This window comes from Primulina huaijiensis, chromosome 1 (assembly GCF_012295235.1).
Source record: "Primulina huaijiensis isolate GDHJ02 chromosome 1, ASM1229523v2, whole genome shotgun sequence".
NCBI classification, from domain to species: domain Eukaryota; kingdom Viridiplantae; phylum Streptophyta; class Magnoliopsida; order Lamiales; family Gesneriaceae; genus Primulina; species Primulina huaijiensis.
The window spans coordinates 21,408,438-21,424,422 of record NC_133306.1 but is presented as its reverse complement, the minus strand read 5'-3'; the positions used below and the strand labels follow the sequence as shown (position 1 = coordinate 21,424,422).

Here is a 15,985-nt window from a genome sequence, read left to right as displayed (position 1 = left end):
GAAAATCTTCTTTAGACAAACGATAATCAATAACAGCACGTAATTATTTAGAAAATCCTTTAAAAGATTTGAGCATTATCACGTGAGTTTTTTTTTATTTAAATAAACTCAAAAACTCTTATGTGACCGTCTCACGAGTTAATATAGTGAGAGAATCTCCGCCCAACCCAACTTAGCTCATGAAAGTATAATTTTTATATGTCAAAAATATTATTTTCTCTTGTATATATGGATCGAGTCGACCCTTATCGCGGATATAGATCCGTGATACCGTATCGCAACAAACCAACTTTTTAAAAAACCATAGAAACCATAAATGATTTACATATTTTCTGTCGTAATCTAAAAACATAGGTAATCGGCTCAAGAAGTTCCTTCATCCCAATGTAATTGCGATCGAATAATATTAACTTACATTTTCTATAATGACGAGTCTCACAAGTAAAATTAATTAAAGTACGATAAATCTCCGAAAATATTATTTTTTTTTATTTTGAAAATTATGAAATATACACTAATCACCTTATTCAATAAGCAACTCATTTATTATCAATTGTGATCGCTTAGCTTTCTTTCAGACGAGTACTTATAAAACGTTTTTATAAAAGTATTTTTTTTAAAAAAAATTATAAAATGTTTTAAAAGTTGTTTTAAGAATAAATATACATTTCGACGTCTATTTTATAAAAACATTTTTTTTAAATTAAAATATATGTTTTGTTCTCCATCATTGCTATCAATTCTAAAAACATCAAAAACACATATCAATTATTCTCTAAAAACTATATTTGAAGAACACTTTAAAAAAAAAAATTTATTCAATACAAAAATCTTGTTTAAACAAATACTTCGAGTTTGATCAACTTATAAAAATTAAAAATGTTTTTAATGTACATGTCTAAATGGACTAGGGATCACTGAAATTTTAATGGTTTGCATTTGTCCAAACATGTGAGAATTTGTAATGGTCCAACATTTAAAAGTCCACCATGAAATTATTTGGAAATATTAATTATTTAATTACGCTAGCATTTAAAGTAAGAGTTTTTTTAATTGTATTTTCGATATTGGAAAATATCATTGCTATTATTCAAACAAGCATACATTATATACTGTTGTGGGGTCATCATGTTTTAAAAGTTACAGAGAAATTGAGAGCATATGCTGGGACGATCCAAGATTTTATATCTGAGTGGACTGATCTAGATACAAATTGTAAATTTTTAATGGAAATATATTCTTAAAATTTAATGTATTAATATTAATAATAAATCAAATATATTCTCGTGTATATATTTAATTAAATACACAAAAATAGGTATAAAAAATAAAAAATTTAGTAGTTTTAATATTTGAGGGATTTTTAATAATGGTATAATACATATCCATAGTTGTATTAATATTTGAGCAAAACTATTATTAAAAAAACGTTGAGTCAATTTGAGTCTATTAATATTGATACATTATTTTAGAAAATATAGTCATGTATACATAATTAAGTAATAAATTTACTGCCATTTATATATATTTCAAGTCCAACGACATATATTCAAATTAAATACAACCCAACATATATACATAATTATGTAATATATTCGTTGTCATTTATGTATATTCTATCCCACAAATTAAAGCCCATGGCTATGTGGATGCCGCTCTTAGGGTCGGATTCCTCGCCAAATTTGAATCTTTGTATGCTTGATCAAACGAATATGAGTGATGACTGAAGTAAAATTTTGAGCCACACTTTAATTTATAAAATTATTTGAGGATTTTTATATATGGATAATTATGTTGAGGTTGAGAAAAAAAGGGTGATTGTTTGATTGTTAAATATTTTTCGAAAATGCGTCGAATTATCTACAAAAAAATCGAGGCATGGAAAATATAATTTTATATATTAAAAGTCGAGGAAAAAATGTTTAATTGCATTTCAAAATTTGTTATATATTATTCATATATTCAAAACTATTTGTTGAGACTTTAGACTAACTAGATAACTGGTTGTTAGGCGTTTAGACTCACTAGATTTCGTCGATGCAAGTGAGGTAGGCTAGGTGTTGCTGGTTGGTGGGGATTGGCCATCCGGAGTTGAAGGCACTTATCCGAGCCTTTTACAGTTTCCGCAAATATTTAACCTGAAGCTTATGAAAATTTTACTAGTTGAATTCTTTTATTTTAAAATATGATTTTCATGATAGATTTTCAAGATTATTTTGAATACTTAAATGTTATGAGGATGACAAGATTTGAGGAGTTTTTTAACTCTTGAGTTGATCATTATCGAACTGCATGGAGTTTGAGAATCTTGAGGAAATTGCTACTTGAAATCCAGCTCCTATTGAAGATCTTTAAGGGAAAACCTACTTGAATTTTCGAAAATCTTTTTCGAAATACTCTTTGACAGATCTCCAAGTAACGTTGTAAGTACTAGGAGACACTTTTTAAGGCTTGTTTTTGGTCCCTCCATCTGTGGTACTAAGAGTCTTGTTCTTTGTTATTGTTAGTTACAATACATGCATATATCATCTCCTTTACTGGATCATGCGAATGGTTCGGATTCGCGTTGATCATAGTTTCTTTAGCATGTTTGCACTGCCCGCGTGCCTAATGATCATTAATAGATGATCAGTTCGGTGGTCATGGGCATGTATCGAGCTTTCGAAGCGAAATTCGTTTACAAAGAGAGAGCTGTAAGGTCTCAAACCAGATAACATGTACTCCTTGCTGCACAAGTTGAGTCCCATGTGTTAGTTTGTGCAAATTATGAATTATGTAAGCAATTGAAATATAATTAAAAGGAGTCGAATAAAGAAATATTGTAGTATTTCCTTACATTAATATTCTCAAGCCATTCAACTATAGTTCTCCTTCAAAAACCATACACACAATCAATGGTTTCCAATAAGCAAACGCACTCAACATTCATATATATATGTTACAATAGCATACCAAAACAAATTAAAACCTGAAACAAAATCAAGAAACGAGAAACAGTACACTAATAGGTACGGCTACGAACATAGGACGACATCAGATAATCAAAAATCCATGATCCTATCGAACACCTCAAGAAACTCGAGGGGCGCGGTGAGTTGAGGGAAATGACCGTCCGTGTCGATGATATGTACCTCGTGTTTTCCCTTAATTTTACTGTTCATGAACTCGGTGACCGAGTTTGGCACGACGACGTCGTTTCTTGTTTGGATGATGTCACATGGGACGATCACTTTGTCAAGGATATCCCTGTAATCACCTAAGAAGACAGTCTTGGCCAAAGGCAATGCAACTTCAGGTCTCATCCTTTTCAGACAGTGTTCAAACTTTTGCGTGGAAAGAGGATCAGTCGAATCCACCACAAGAGAAGCAAAACTTGTAGTCCATTTCTCGTAGTTGTGCTCGATGTCGAAGAAGATTTGGTCAATCTCCGACATTTCGAAGCCGCCTTCGTAGTCTTCAAGGTTTGCCAATCTGTATTAGAAATTAATCGATTACCTCAATTGAATTTGTTGGTCGGAATGATCAAAATACGATGTTATATATTAATTGTTGTTATTATCTGTTTATTTCCCGATTTTTCCGTATTAAGCACAAATAATATATTAGACATCAACTCACTAACATAGTGTATTGCTCACGTAATTTACGAGGGAGAAAATTATTATTATTTTGATTAACTTGTTCAATTTTGGATCCTTGTAATTTTAATTTAAAGTTATTTTGATATAATTGTTGATGTGATGTTGAAAATAATATATGACTTTAGTATATATGGCTTTTATATTTTTGTCGAAGTAATTCATCACATCTTATGTTAAATTCTCTGCAAAATACCAAATTTATGAACATAAAATTCGTTTGACACTTTAACTTATTAAAAATTGGTAAAAATTTGTGTGAGACGGTCTCACGAGTCGTATTTTGTGAGACAAATCTCTTATTTGGGTTATCGATGAAAAAATATTACTTTTTATGCTAAGAGTATTACTTTTTATTGTGAATGTCAGTAGGGTTGATCCGTCTCACAAATAAAGATTTGTGAGACCGTCTTACAAGAAACTTACTCTAAAAAAATATTGTTTGATTGAAAGGTTTATATATGTAGATTAAACTTGTAAATTTTGGGTGGCTAAAATTTCGAGAATTTGTTGAAACCAAAATAAAAATTATTATACGTTAAACACTGACTTTTCACGCACATAAAAATTGGCTGCATGCTTTTATTAACAATGAAAGGAGAGGAACATTCAACTTTTTAAAATTTGTCAATTTGACGTTGAAGTGCATCTGAAAACTAGACATCGTGGGGCCATTTTTCAATAAATAATTAAAAATGGTTTTTTGGGGTTATTCAAAAAGTTAAAAGATTTATCACATGGTTTATATAATTTTATAATTCGATCTATATTTTGAAAATCAACCTTCCTACCTAATATAGATCACAATGCCTAAAAAGATATTGTTTGGTTAAGTGTACGTAAGTGAGAGTATTATTTAGATGAGTGATTTCTTATAAAATTCTCATGCGTCAAGCTGCTAACGTTACGCTTCTTGATCTATTTGCTAGGTGGGCCGTAAAAGAGTGACACTAGATCTTAAAGAGTAATATTATTTTTACTGAGGACAACGTCGACGGTAGGAAAATAGTAAGACTGATATCTAAAAGATATGAGACAACACCAGCAGATAGACATGCACGTCTCCGGACTCATAGACCTAACAACCTGACCCATTAGCAACCAAGTAATTGCATTCTGAGCTGCCACAAGTATAAGGAAATGAAGTTGCGTCTTGACTAACAACTATAGCTTTTTGCCTAGTGGTAATCGTTTGATCCTAACAAGTGGTATCAAAACGAGGTCATGAGTTTAAGTCTCACAAAAGTCATATTTCTATACTTCTTGGGGATGTTGGGTCAAGCGTGCATGAATGAGTAGTACTGGAATGAGTGACCTCCTATGAAGTTCTTATGCGTCAAGCTACTACGTTACGCCGCTTGATCTGGTTGGCTAGGTGGACCGTAAAAGAGTAACGTCAGATCTTAGACAGCACCAGCAGATAGACACGCACATCTGGCATTCAGGACAGATGTTTTCCGACCATCTTCCTATATGTGCCATATTACAGAATTTTCAGCGAGTCTCTTTACTGGCCGGCAGCTTGCTGTTCCATAGAAGATTTCTTTTCTTCTCGAATAAATCTTCTGCAAAACTTGTTGTTTTTCCTGTCTAGTGTTTAACAGGAATGATCCATTTAAAGAATTTTGGTAAACTTAAATGGAAACTTGACTTTGTCCATCTCCGTGAGACAGACTCAGATACCCCATGCTCTCCTAGTAGATATGTCATCTTCATTGAATGAAGAGACTAAGGGGGTTTCATTTGTAGGATGATCTTTTATAAATTTTTGAGAATTCATGTCTGGCCTCCTTAGCTTGATGAAATGAAAGGCTTCGTGTGAGCCTTTCCCTTCTGGTTCTGGTGCTGCACTGAAAAAGTATAGCTCCAAAACATCTTCTCTTAACAAATGATCATTATTCGCCCAAGTCTCATGAACAGCTTCCTGAATCCATTTTGGTAGTCCTGAAATTTCTGGAAAGCTGGGTGATGTGGTATAAACTGAGGCTAGAGCCCCGAATTCAAACCAGGCTTTGACCTCCTTTGGATATGAATTTTGTTTCATCCATACCGTAGGATATTTTCCTGCAATATCAACTCGAACCATGGCTGGGTTGATGCCAATTCTTGTGTTTACTTTCTCCCGATTTTGTTGGTAAACCTGAAATAGAGAAATTGTAGTTTCATTAGTACCAACCTTAGTTTTGCCTTTGTCAGTACGAGGTCTAAGGTTGATCTCTCCCTCTTCAATCTCCGAGGTGAAGGGTTGACTTGAGGAATCGAGATAAGGATCTGGCGTCTCAATTTTTGTTTCAGCCGACTCATCTGGAGATGATCCCAACTTAACACTTGTGTTAGGGGTACTTGAATCCCCTGCTCCAGGTATAGAGTCCTGTATTCGAAAACTCTCCATTTAGGAAACCATGGTTTCTCAATGCCTTGGAGGATAGGCCTTTGCATTACAAACCATAACTGAGTATATGCCTGTAAACATCATGTTATTCGATCAGAGACGATTCTCTTATCATCTTGTTGAAGCCTTCCCGCAACTTCTGCGTTCAGTGCTAACTTGTTAAATTCGGTTTGAAGCATTTCAAGGTGTTCCCTCGAATGTCTCTGCATCTTGATAATAGCATAAATGTCGATGCTGTCCATCTCTTGTTAAAAAATCTGCAAGAATATTTTCATGAGATTTAATTATTATAATATCAAAAATGTAATTCTGACATAATGCTTGCCATCTTAATAATCTGGCCTTCTCAGGTTTAGATTCTATTATATTCCTTAAGAAAGCTTTCACCTGTGTGTTATCAACTTTCAAAGTGAATTTCTTTGCAAGTAAAAATAATGGCCATTTCTCAAATGCCCTTTTTACTGCATAAAATTCTTTTTCGTTGATATGCCATCTGATGGCTTCTGCATCTGAGAATAAACCACTACAATACCTGCATGGTTGTTCTCCATCTGGTGTGAGCTTAGTAAGAACTGTTGTCCACCAATGATCACTGGCATCTGTGTATAATACCAGATCATCCTCATCTTGAGGAATAGCCATTTTTTGAAGATTCTTATAAATCTCCTTTAATTGAACTAATCCCTTTGTGTGTTCGTCTGTCCATATAAATCTAGCATCTTTCTTCAATAATGGACTAAACACTTTCCTGTGTTTTGCTAGGTTTTTAATAAACATCCCAGCAAAATTAACAACTCCTAAAAAACTTTGAAGTTGCTTCTTGTCTTTGAGACTTTCTGGAAAATTCTGCACTTTTTCTACTATGTGTTCTTGCAAAATAATTCCTGACTCATCGATTTCAATTCCGAGGAATTCAATCTTTCTTGTTGCAACGACCGCTTATTTTCAGATAAAACCAGTCCTTCTTTTTTACAAACATTGGAGATAATCTCCAAATGCTTAACATGTTCATTCATGTCTTTAGATGCTATTAAAACATCGTCAATATAAACAAACATAAATTTAAAATAATCTTTAAAAAGATTATCCATTTTTCTTTGAAATATCTGAGGTGAATTAGCCAATCTCATTGATAATACCTCCCAAATATAATGTCCTTGGGGTGTAGAGAAAGTTGTGAATTTCTTGCTTTTTTCTTGCATACTAATCTGATAAAATCCAGACTTACAGTCGAATTTAGAGAATATCTTAGCGTTGCGTATGCAACTTATTAGATGTTCTCTACTAGGTATAAAATACCCATCAAACTCCAGAATCTTATTAATTTCTTGATAATTAATAACTAATCTGGGTTTTCCTCGTTTTATCTCACCATGATTTCTTACCAGAAAACCTAGACTGCTATATGGTGACATTCCTGCTTTGATTATACCAAGGTCCAAATGTTCCTTGATTATAATCTGCCTATCTCTTTGATCCATGATATTCATTGGGATAGGCTTGCAACGGACAAATTCATACTATTTGCCTTCCTTAATTTTAAGGCAAGCTTTGAGTTGATTCCTGTCCCACCATGCCAAAGGATCCTCATTGTAATTTTCTTTGATCCTTTTCTTGACATCTTCTAAAGATACCTTAGATTCAAACTTTACTTCATTCTGATGTAGAGTTATCTTCAAGTATTCCATATCTTCTGGTTGGAGCGTTTTATCTGTTCTCAACTGGAGCATTGTTTCTCCAAACCTTCTAGAATCTTTCATTTTTGGGTTCAGAAATTGTCCTGAATCACCACGCTTGCTGCGAAACTGGATCGGCAATTTTCTGTAAAATGCCTCTCTTAGTCTCTGGACTATAATTTTGTAGTTACAAGGAGTTGTAAACACTAATATTCTAGTCTCATTTTCTTGAGTATAGGATTTAAACATTTGTAGAAAATTGTTTCCTAGTAAAATGTCAGCTCTTGTATCATGAAAATAAATTGGTGGTGTCTTCACCTTGTACCAAGGTGTTTGCCTAGCACCGCCAATCATGATTTCAGTCATCTTAATCCCTTTACATAAGATTAAGATTCTTCTGGAAAAATCTCTTCCAACAATCTTTGGTAATTCTTCTTCCAAATTATTTGGAAAAACTCCTCGTTTTGCTGTACAGATTCCAGCCCCTGAATCAATATAAGCAGCAAAATATTCTGCCTTATATTGTTCATATAACATTCCTACTGGAATGTATATGGAGAATGGACTTGTGGTCATTGGATTTTCCACATCTTATCTTCTGTCATAAACTCCATTCCATACTCTAGACGTTTCCAAGGTTTATATTCCTCGAGAAACTCTAGTCCAAGAACCAATTGATCTGGTTCTTTTCCTGGAATCCCTGTGATATGAACTTCCAATTCTCCAACTTGGATCATTCCTTGGTAAGTTTCTATCATAGGTTGTTCTAAATAGTAGATGGTATTACAAGGAAATTGATTCCTTTGTTTCGTAATATCAAATACTATTTCGACTTCCTTCCACCCTTCTGGGCATCTAAGCTTTCCTATTGTTGAAAAACTTTTTAGCTCATGTTGGGTTTATTGGACAGGGGTTTTTCCCCATCTGTAGTTTGTAATTCTATCTCCTTGAAAAGATAGTCTTCTTGATTCCAATCTAAAACTCTGATTCCTTTGTAGAATCGGTTTGTCTTGTATTTGGATATCTGTTTCCTGTATTACAGAAAATTCAATTCGTTCTGGATAAATTGCGTGAGCAACTTTTCCGAATATTTCTGGTATCTCAATAAACTCATTTCTAATAAATAACTCTGAATGATGTGTATTAGATAAAGCATATGAGATTTGATAGGTAATAGAATATGGTCTATTACCTTCCTTCATCAGTCTTTTCTCCTTGAAATTTTGATGCAATGTCAAGGCTCGATTGAAATCTCGATCTGCCAGGTTGTAGGCTATCCTTGGATAGATTACTCCTACAATCTTGCCTGCACAGAGATTTCCTGAGATAGTTCCCATCACTGAATCTTGAAAGTTCCCCATTCTTTTATCGCATATAGCAATATCAATGGGTGAATCTATACCTTCTTTGAAAGTAGCTTTTATCATAATTTGGATTGCTCCAATATGAATCTAAGACATGGTCTTCGCTACTTCTATATTGAGTTTTTGTAATTCCTCCTTAATTTCTTCAGAAAGAATCAGTTGCATCTCCATTCTATTTCCAGTAAGTTCCATTGGGATTGTCATTTCCCTTCTAAAGACTTTATAGATTAGATGATGCTTTCTGTTTCGTAGGCCAAGATTTCCTAATAACTTTTCTACCTGTCCTGCAGAGAATCTTTGATATCTCTGTAGACTAGGATTTTCTTCCATGATCCTTTGGACCATGTTATGGGATATTGTTGTCTGGCTAAAGAACCAGACAAATCCTCATGTGTTTCGTGTCGAAACACATCGTTTTCAGTCAGATTCTGATTCAATTCCATCGGATTCTTCCTGACTTAAAACTTTTTCTTCTTCATATATACTCTCATCTGAGTCAATATCCTCAAATCGGTATACCTGAATAAGATCTTGGTAATAAACTGCTTCTTCAATATCTGGAGTTGGATCGAAGCGTTTGATACCTCTTTTTTCATTTTCTGGACAGTTAGTCGAGCTATGACCTCTTGCTCAACATGTCCAGCAATTACAATCCTTAAAACTTTCATTAGCTCGTGTATGATCTCTTCGGAAAGTTTTTTTTATAGGTGTTCTTCCTGTGCTTCGAGATGTACTCGATGCTTGAAAGGATGTCCTACTTCTAGATGGTCCGTTTCTTTGTTCAGATTTATAGGATCTGGCTTTCTGTCTAGACCAAATTGTTCTTGGTTTCCAAGAACTTCTTCCACTTCTAGCATAAGGATGAGTCCTGAAACTTTTCCTTTTATACTTTTGTGGTTTACTTCCAATAATTGTTGGAAGATCATTTTCCTTACAACACAAAGGAGTACGTGTGTTAATACCCCTTAATCGTTTGTAATTCTTTTGTAATGCTGCCAAATGGCACCATTCCGCAAATTTTCCTTTAAGGAAAGAAGCTCTTCGTGCTAATGTATCTGGATTTCCAGGTACATATTCTCTTATGAGCATTTCTCTCCAAAGACTTGGCATCTTGGCGAAGAATAGCTGCATGGCTATATCTTCTTCGACTCCTGAATTCCATCTATATTTAGTGAATAACATAATATATTCATCAACCAAACATATGTCATGTAATTCAAGACTATACAGAGCTTGAATATATTTCTTCCTCTTCTCTGTATCTTGACTGTTAAAATAATCTACCCCTATAAATTGAGCTTTAAAAAGGGTAGCCATTCTTCCGGCTATCTCGCTTAGAGATTCTCCGGTTAGGACTGATTCTTTGGTTTCCACCGAAGTCATGTCCCAAGCAATTTTCACTGATCCCATAAGACTCATTTCTAGAAGTTTAATGAATCCTTCTCTGTTGAGATCAAGTGTTCCTGCTGCACTCCTCATAGCAGATGTCCAGTCATCTATGAGATCTTCCCTGTTTTTGAAATCTAATACATCAAGGTTAAGCATAACCCCGTAAGGATGTATAGGATCTAAAACAGTTTTCCCATAGGGTGTTTGGTGCAAGGGAATTTGATTTCTCCATGTCCTTGTTCCCGCAGGGTGTGATCCTCCACCAGTATGGAAATCAGTTTGAGATTCTCTCATATGTATATTTTGAGATCCCACACTTTCCCTTGGTGGTTCCTGAGAAGATGACCAAGTTATAGCATGTGTTTCACCTCCTGCTGTGTTCATCTTTAAATCTACAACTTTGAGATTTGCGAAAGATTCTGCAAGCTCTTGTAGATCCTCTAGACCAATCCTTTCTAAAGTCGTCATCAGATTAATTTCTTTTCTGAGATAGACTTAATTAGATTAATCATCTTTTCTTCTTCAAACAAAGGTTTTGACACCACTCTGACCTTTCCTTGTTGATGTAACAAGGGTTCAGTACCAAATGATGGTGGTAACCATCCTCCTGAAGTTCTTTTACAGAACCGGGTTGTTGTTCTAGTTTCTGAATTCTTGTTTGAATATCCTTTAATATTCCAAGAATTTCTTCCTGGTTTTCAAAGATTTTCTCTACTCGTTGCGATACAAAGTATAGCATGTTGCCATAATTTTGTACTGTCTTCTGAATTTCTCTAAGATCTAAAAAGAGCTTAGAGGAATCTGGTATTATTTCCATAAACTTATTAGATTGGATCATAAGTTTACCTGAGAGTGCTGAGTATTCTCTTTTTGCTCTAGATATCTAACAATAGTTAGATGTTCTTGTTTATATTCCAAAATATTGGAATAATCCTTGTAAATTAATTTTTTCGAACCTAAGTTCGGATTCATAATTTTCGAAATTCTCCTCCTCAAACATTTTGTTTCTTTATAATAATAAATAATGTGTTTGAAATAAATTAACCTAAGGCTCTGATACTATTTTCGAAATGCGCGGGGATCAATTAAAATAAAATATGGAATAAGGGGTATTTCTGTCTTTTTAAAACTTTTAGGTAGTTTAAGCAAATATTTTTAGGTATAGAGAGTTAGAATAAATTTTAGATGGGTGTTAGGGATTTATTTACAATTTACCCTCGTCCAAATTAGTTATCAAAATATTTTATAAAACATCACACCTAAAGTCTTCTTCAGTGGCCCTAAAACAGTAGAACTTCGTAACCAGCGCCGCTTTTTTTTAAAAAATAAAAACAAACAAAAACAAAAAACCAATCCCAAGAACAATCAACTTAATTTTATGTATTCTTAATCTATTTAATTTACGTTATGCTAATTTGAATTTCATGCAGATTAATTACCTTTTCAGTTAGATCCATTTTGTTGAGAAAAAGAGATCCTATATGAAGAAGGATTAAGTATATTAATATAAAGTAAAATTCAAAGTATGCAAATTATACACCATTAAGACAAGAATTATTTTCCTTGCAACTCCAATGACAAAGAACGGCCAATAAAATCGAAAGATGTTAGGTTATTGGATTGACTTGTTTGAAATGAATGATTTTCAATTTATTTTTATTAATAAATAATATAAACAAAAGTGAATTTGCTTTTGAATCTTCAAAATCAAATTTCATTTTGCATTTATTTTCTATCAGAAAAATTATATGTTTGTATTATCTTATCAACAAAAAAATATTTCTGCATTCTTAGATCTATATGTTTTTTCTCGAATGAAAATCAGTACAGGATATTAAAAATATGATACTAATATATGATATTTGACTACGAGTTGTTTTAGATTTGATGCTAATATATGATTAATGATTATTCAAACATATATAGCAAATATTATTAATAATGACATATTTATCTTTTCGGAATAAAATTGATACAAAATATTGAAAATATGGTACTAATATATGATATTTGAGTATTCAAATTTAATACAAATATATGATTTTTGAGTATTCATATATGTGTATCAAGTTTTAATATTAATAAATTTATTTCGATTTTATACTCGAAATCTTATCTTTTGGATCAGATCTAAAACATTCGATACTCAAATATTATATTATTGCCATATTTTTAATTTTATACCAATTTTCATCTGTGAAAAACATGTGGGCTCAGAGAGTGCATAAATTTTTTTTTTGTGGATCAGATATTACAAACACATATTTTCTGACAAAGAATAGATACAAAATTAAGTTTTTTTGGGGGATTTAAAGCAAATTCACTTAAACAAAGAGAACACAAATTTATCTTCTATTTATTTAAATTATAATTACATTAATCACAATTGATTTCAATATACTTATGAAATCTATTGTGATTACTATAAATATAGCGTAAATAAGTATGAATATGGATTTGATTTTCTCTCGTTTAGGTAATCTAAAGAATGAAAATACATTTTAAATCCATATATTTCAAATAACTTAATTCAAATGTAATTTAGATGTTCTTTTTTTTTTGTGGGCAAGGAGGTCGCCGCTCCTAACGGTGGTCATAGAAAGGCGTGGGTTCAAAGTTCAGCAGAGCGAAAACCTTTTCACCGAAATGAAATAAAAATTTTAGAATAACACACATATATACATGAAATATATGAATTTAATTTTAAAAAATGGATGAATTAATAATATATAATAAAGTAGTTTTAATAAACGTAACTCAACCTGGGGGTAGCTCCAACGAGTAGCAGCCTTTGGAAAAGGTCGGGCCTTTTAATCGAAGCAATGCACCCAACCATGCCAGACATGGAGTGTCCAATGAATACTGTTGATTTCAACTCCATTTCATCCACCAAACCAATCAAGTCATCTGCAAAATCATCGTAACTACCATACCTGCAGCAAACATGTATCCTCTTAAAATTTAGTTTCAAAAACAGAAAAATATTTCAGTAATGAATGCGATATTTTGAAATTCAGCAGAAAACTTTTTGGTAATACTTTTGTAGTTGAGTAAAACAGTTAAAACGAGAAGTAGAAATGGCTTTCAAAAGACATTTTGGCCCACCTAATGGAGTCGTAGAGGTTTGGATCCTTGGCAGCACCTGAGAAGCACCAATCGAAAACAAGAACTTGGTAGTTTTGAGCCAAGTGTGGTAATATTTTGTCCCAGACAGAGTGGTCGGCTCCGTAGCCATGCGCTAGAACTACAGTGTGCTCGCCGGAACCCACCATTTTGGCGTTCATTGCTGTGGGCAGATACTCTTGGATCACCATTTGCCTTTGGTTTTCGTAGAGGCTGAGACCAAGATGATATTATTAACTATATGCTTCTCTAGCTCTCTTTGCGTGTGAGCTAAATTTAAGTATAAAAAGTCTTGCACAGATTCACTTTATATAGAAAGGGAAAACATAAAAAGTTAATTATCGTGTGCTAGGAAAGGATAATGATAATGATGTCCTCGAAATGTCCGAGTCATCTTTGGACTCGCGCAAGAAAAAGGACCAAATCAAGACCAGATTTCGAGTTGCTCTCGGAAAATTGAGAAGAGCTCAGTTAACCAGGATTTATCTCGCCTGACCAGAGTTCACATGACCCGACAATGTTCATCTCCCCTGACTAGGTTTCACGTGACCCGACCATGTTCATCTCCCCCGACCATCGTTCAGGTCACCGACCAGGTTCATCTCACCCGACCAGAGTTCATCTTCCCCAACCAGGGTTCATGTCATCCGAACAGGGTTCATCTCGCCCAACCAGAGTTCATCTTCCCCGACCATGGTTCTTCTCGTCCGACCAGGGTTCAAGTCACCGGAACAATGTCATCTTGCCCGACCAGAGTTCATCTTCCCAGACCATGGGCTCGAATTTCGACAGCTATTTTCGGATTGGCATGAAGAAAGTTTGGCTATGCACTCTCTAGCGTACAACTATACTGGTCACTTAAGTCGACTCAACTAAAAACACTCTATCATAAACCGATTCGGATTCAGGATTTTCACGTTAGTGATTTGGTTTTTAAGAAAACTAACCCGACAGAAGATGTAGGAAAGTTAAAAGTCTGGAAGGCGTGAGGCCCTGACACCTTATCTAAACCTTGGAGACATGATGTCCCGGTGCCATATCTTAAGCTCGAGAGACATGAGATCCCGACACCATATCTTAAGCCCGAGAGACATGAGGCCCCGACACTTGTTCTAAACCCTGGAGACATGAGCCCCACCTTATCTTAAGCCCGTGAGGTATGAGGCTATTACACTTTATCTAAGCTCGGGAAACATGAGGCTTCAACACCTTATTCTAAGCACGGGAGGCATAGTGTCACGCCCCAGGGACGGGGTTAGTCGACACCGGCGTTGCTCTCAAATTTACATTCGAAAACAACAAGCCTCAGAAATACAAAATTCAGAAACCAGTCTTTTATTCATAATACTGAATATTCAATGTCTGATACAAAGTCAAATGACTAATGTTTTACAGCGGAAATGTAAAACCATATACACAATGTCTTAACAGATGCAGCGGAAATAAAACATAAATCAGAACTGATAAACAACGGTTTTCTTCACCAGCCCCAGAATTGAATCTGCTCTTCTTTTTCTAACTTTTCTTCCTCGTTCTTATCTGAGATGGGTTTGGTGGGTGAGTGATATGGTTGTCACTCAGTAAGCGGGGACGGGAATAACTCTCAGTTTTCGAAACCATTTTTAACAGAAACAGTAATACAATAATATACAGAAAACTCTTATTTTCAGAACAAGAATCGGTATTCAGGAATCAGGAATCAGTATTCAGAACAGAAATCAAGAATTTAACAAGTAAGCAAGCACTGAGCACATTAGTGAATTTCATGGCTAAACTGATATCAGTCCCCTATATGTTTTCTCCTCTAAGGGGTGAGGCCAGTAATCAGTAATCAGTAATAAGTAATGTTCAGAATATATATTCCTACAATTAGTTCACTAGGTTTCAGTGCTTCAAAAATCAGAGATCAGAAATATATATGCTTTGCTTCAAAACATGAATTATCAAATTGATTTCAAGATATTTATACATAAGCCCACTTACCGTAATTTGCTAGAAAGTTTCGGTTGAAGTCTACTGGAATCTGGTTGCTCTCGCTACTGGATTTTACAGCTCGAACAAGGCACTCTTTTAGCTCGAAAATTCAAGTGATAACTCAAGATTTGTGTAGCAACAATTTCAGAGATTGAGGGTGTTATTTATAGGCAAAATTCTGACTGTTGGACTCCCTATTATTGTCCATAATCTGCCATGATGTGCCATTAACAGCCTTTAATCCATGTTAAATGCTTCAGTTACAAGTCATAAGCAGAATCAGTAGCTATCTGTTGGAATCTCACTACTGAACTCTTCTGCTGCTGAATTCTGTCTGCTGGAAAATACATGTCTGCTGGAAAAATGCTAGCTTCTGAAATATTAGTTGCTGCTGGAATTACTATCTTCTGCTGGAATTTTCACATTGCT

General features: G+C 34.2%; 1 protein-coding gene across 1 annotated transcript; it reads right to left on the bottom strand.

The window, feature by feature from the left end:
• Window positions 1-2,885: 2,885 nt before the first annotated feature.
• LOC140984180 (strigolactone esterase D14) lies at window positions 2,886-13,869 on the bottom strand. Its single transcript, XM_073451424.1, has 3 exons — window positions 13,565-13,869; window positions 13,222-13,392; window positions 2,886-3,471 (listed from the first exon to the last, which is right to left on the bottom strand). The coding sequence occupies exons 1-3, from the start codon at window positions 13,771-13,773 to the stop codon at window positions 3,042-3,044; spliced, it is 810 nt and encodes a 269-aa protein (XP_073307525.1). The 5' UTR covers window positions 13,774-13,869; the 3' UTR covers window positions 2,886-3,041.
• Window positions 13,870-15,985: the final 2,116 nt, after the last annotated feature.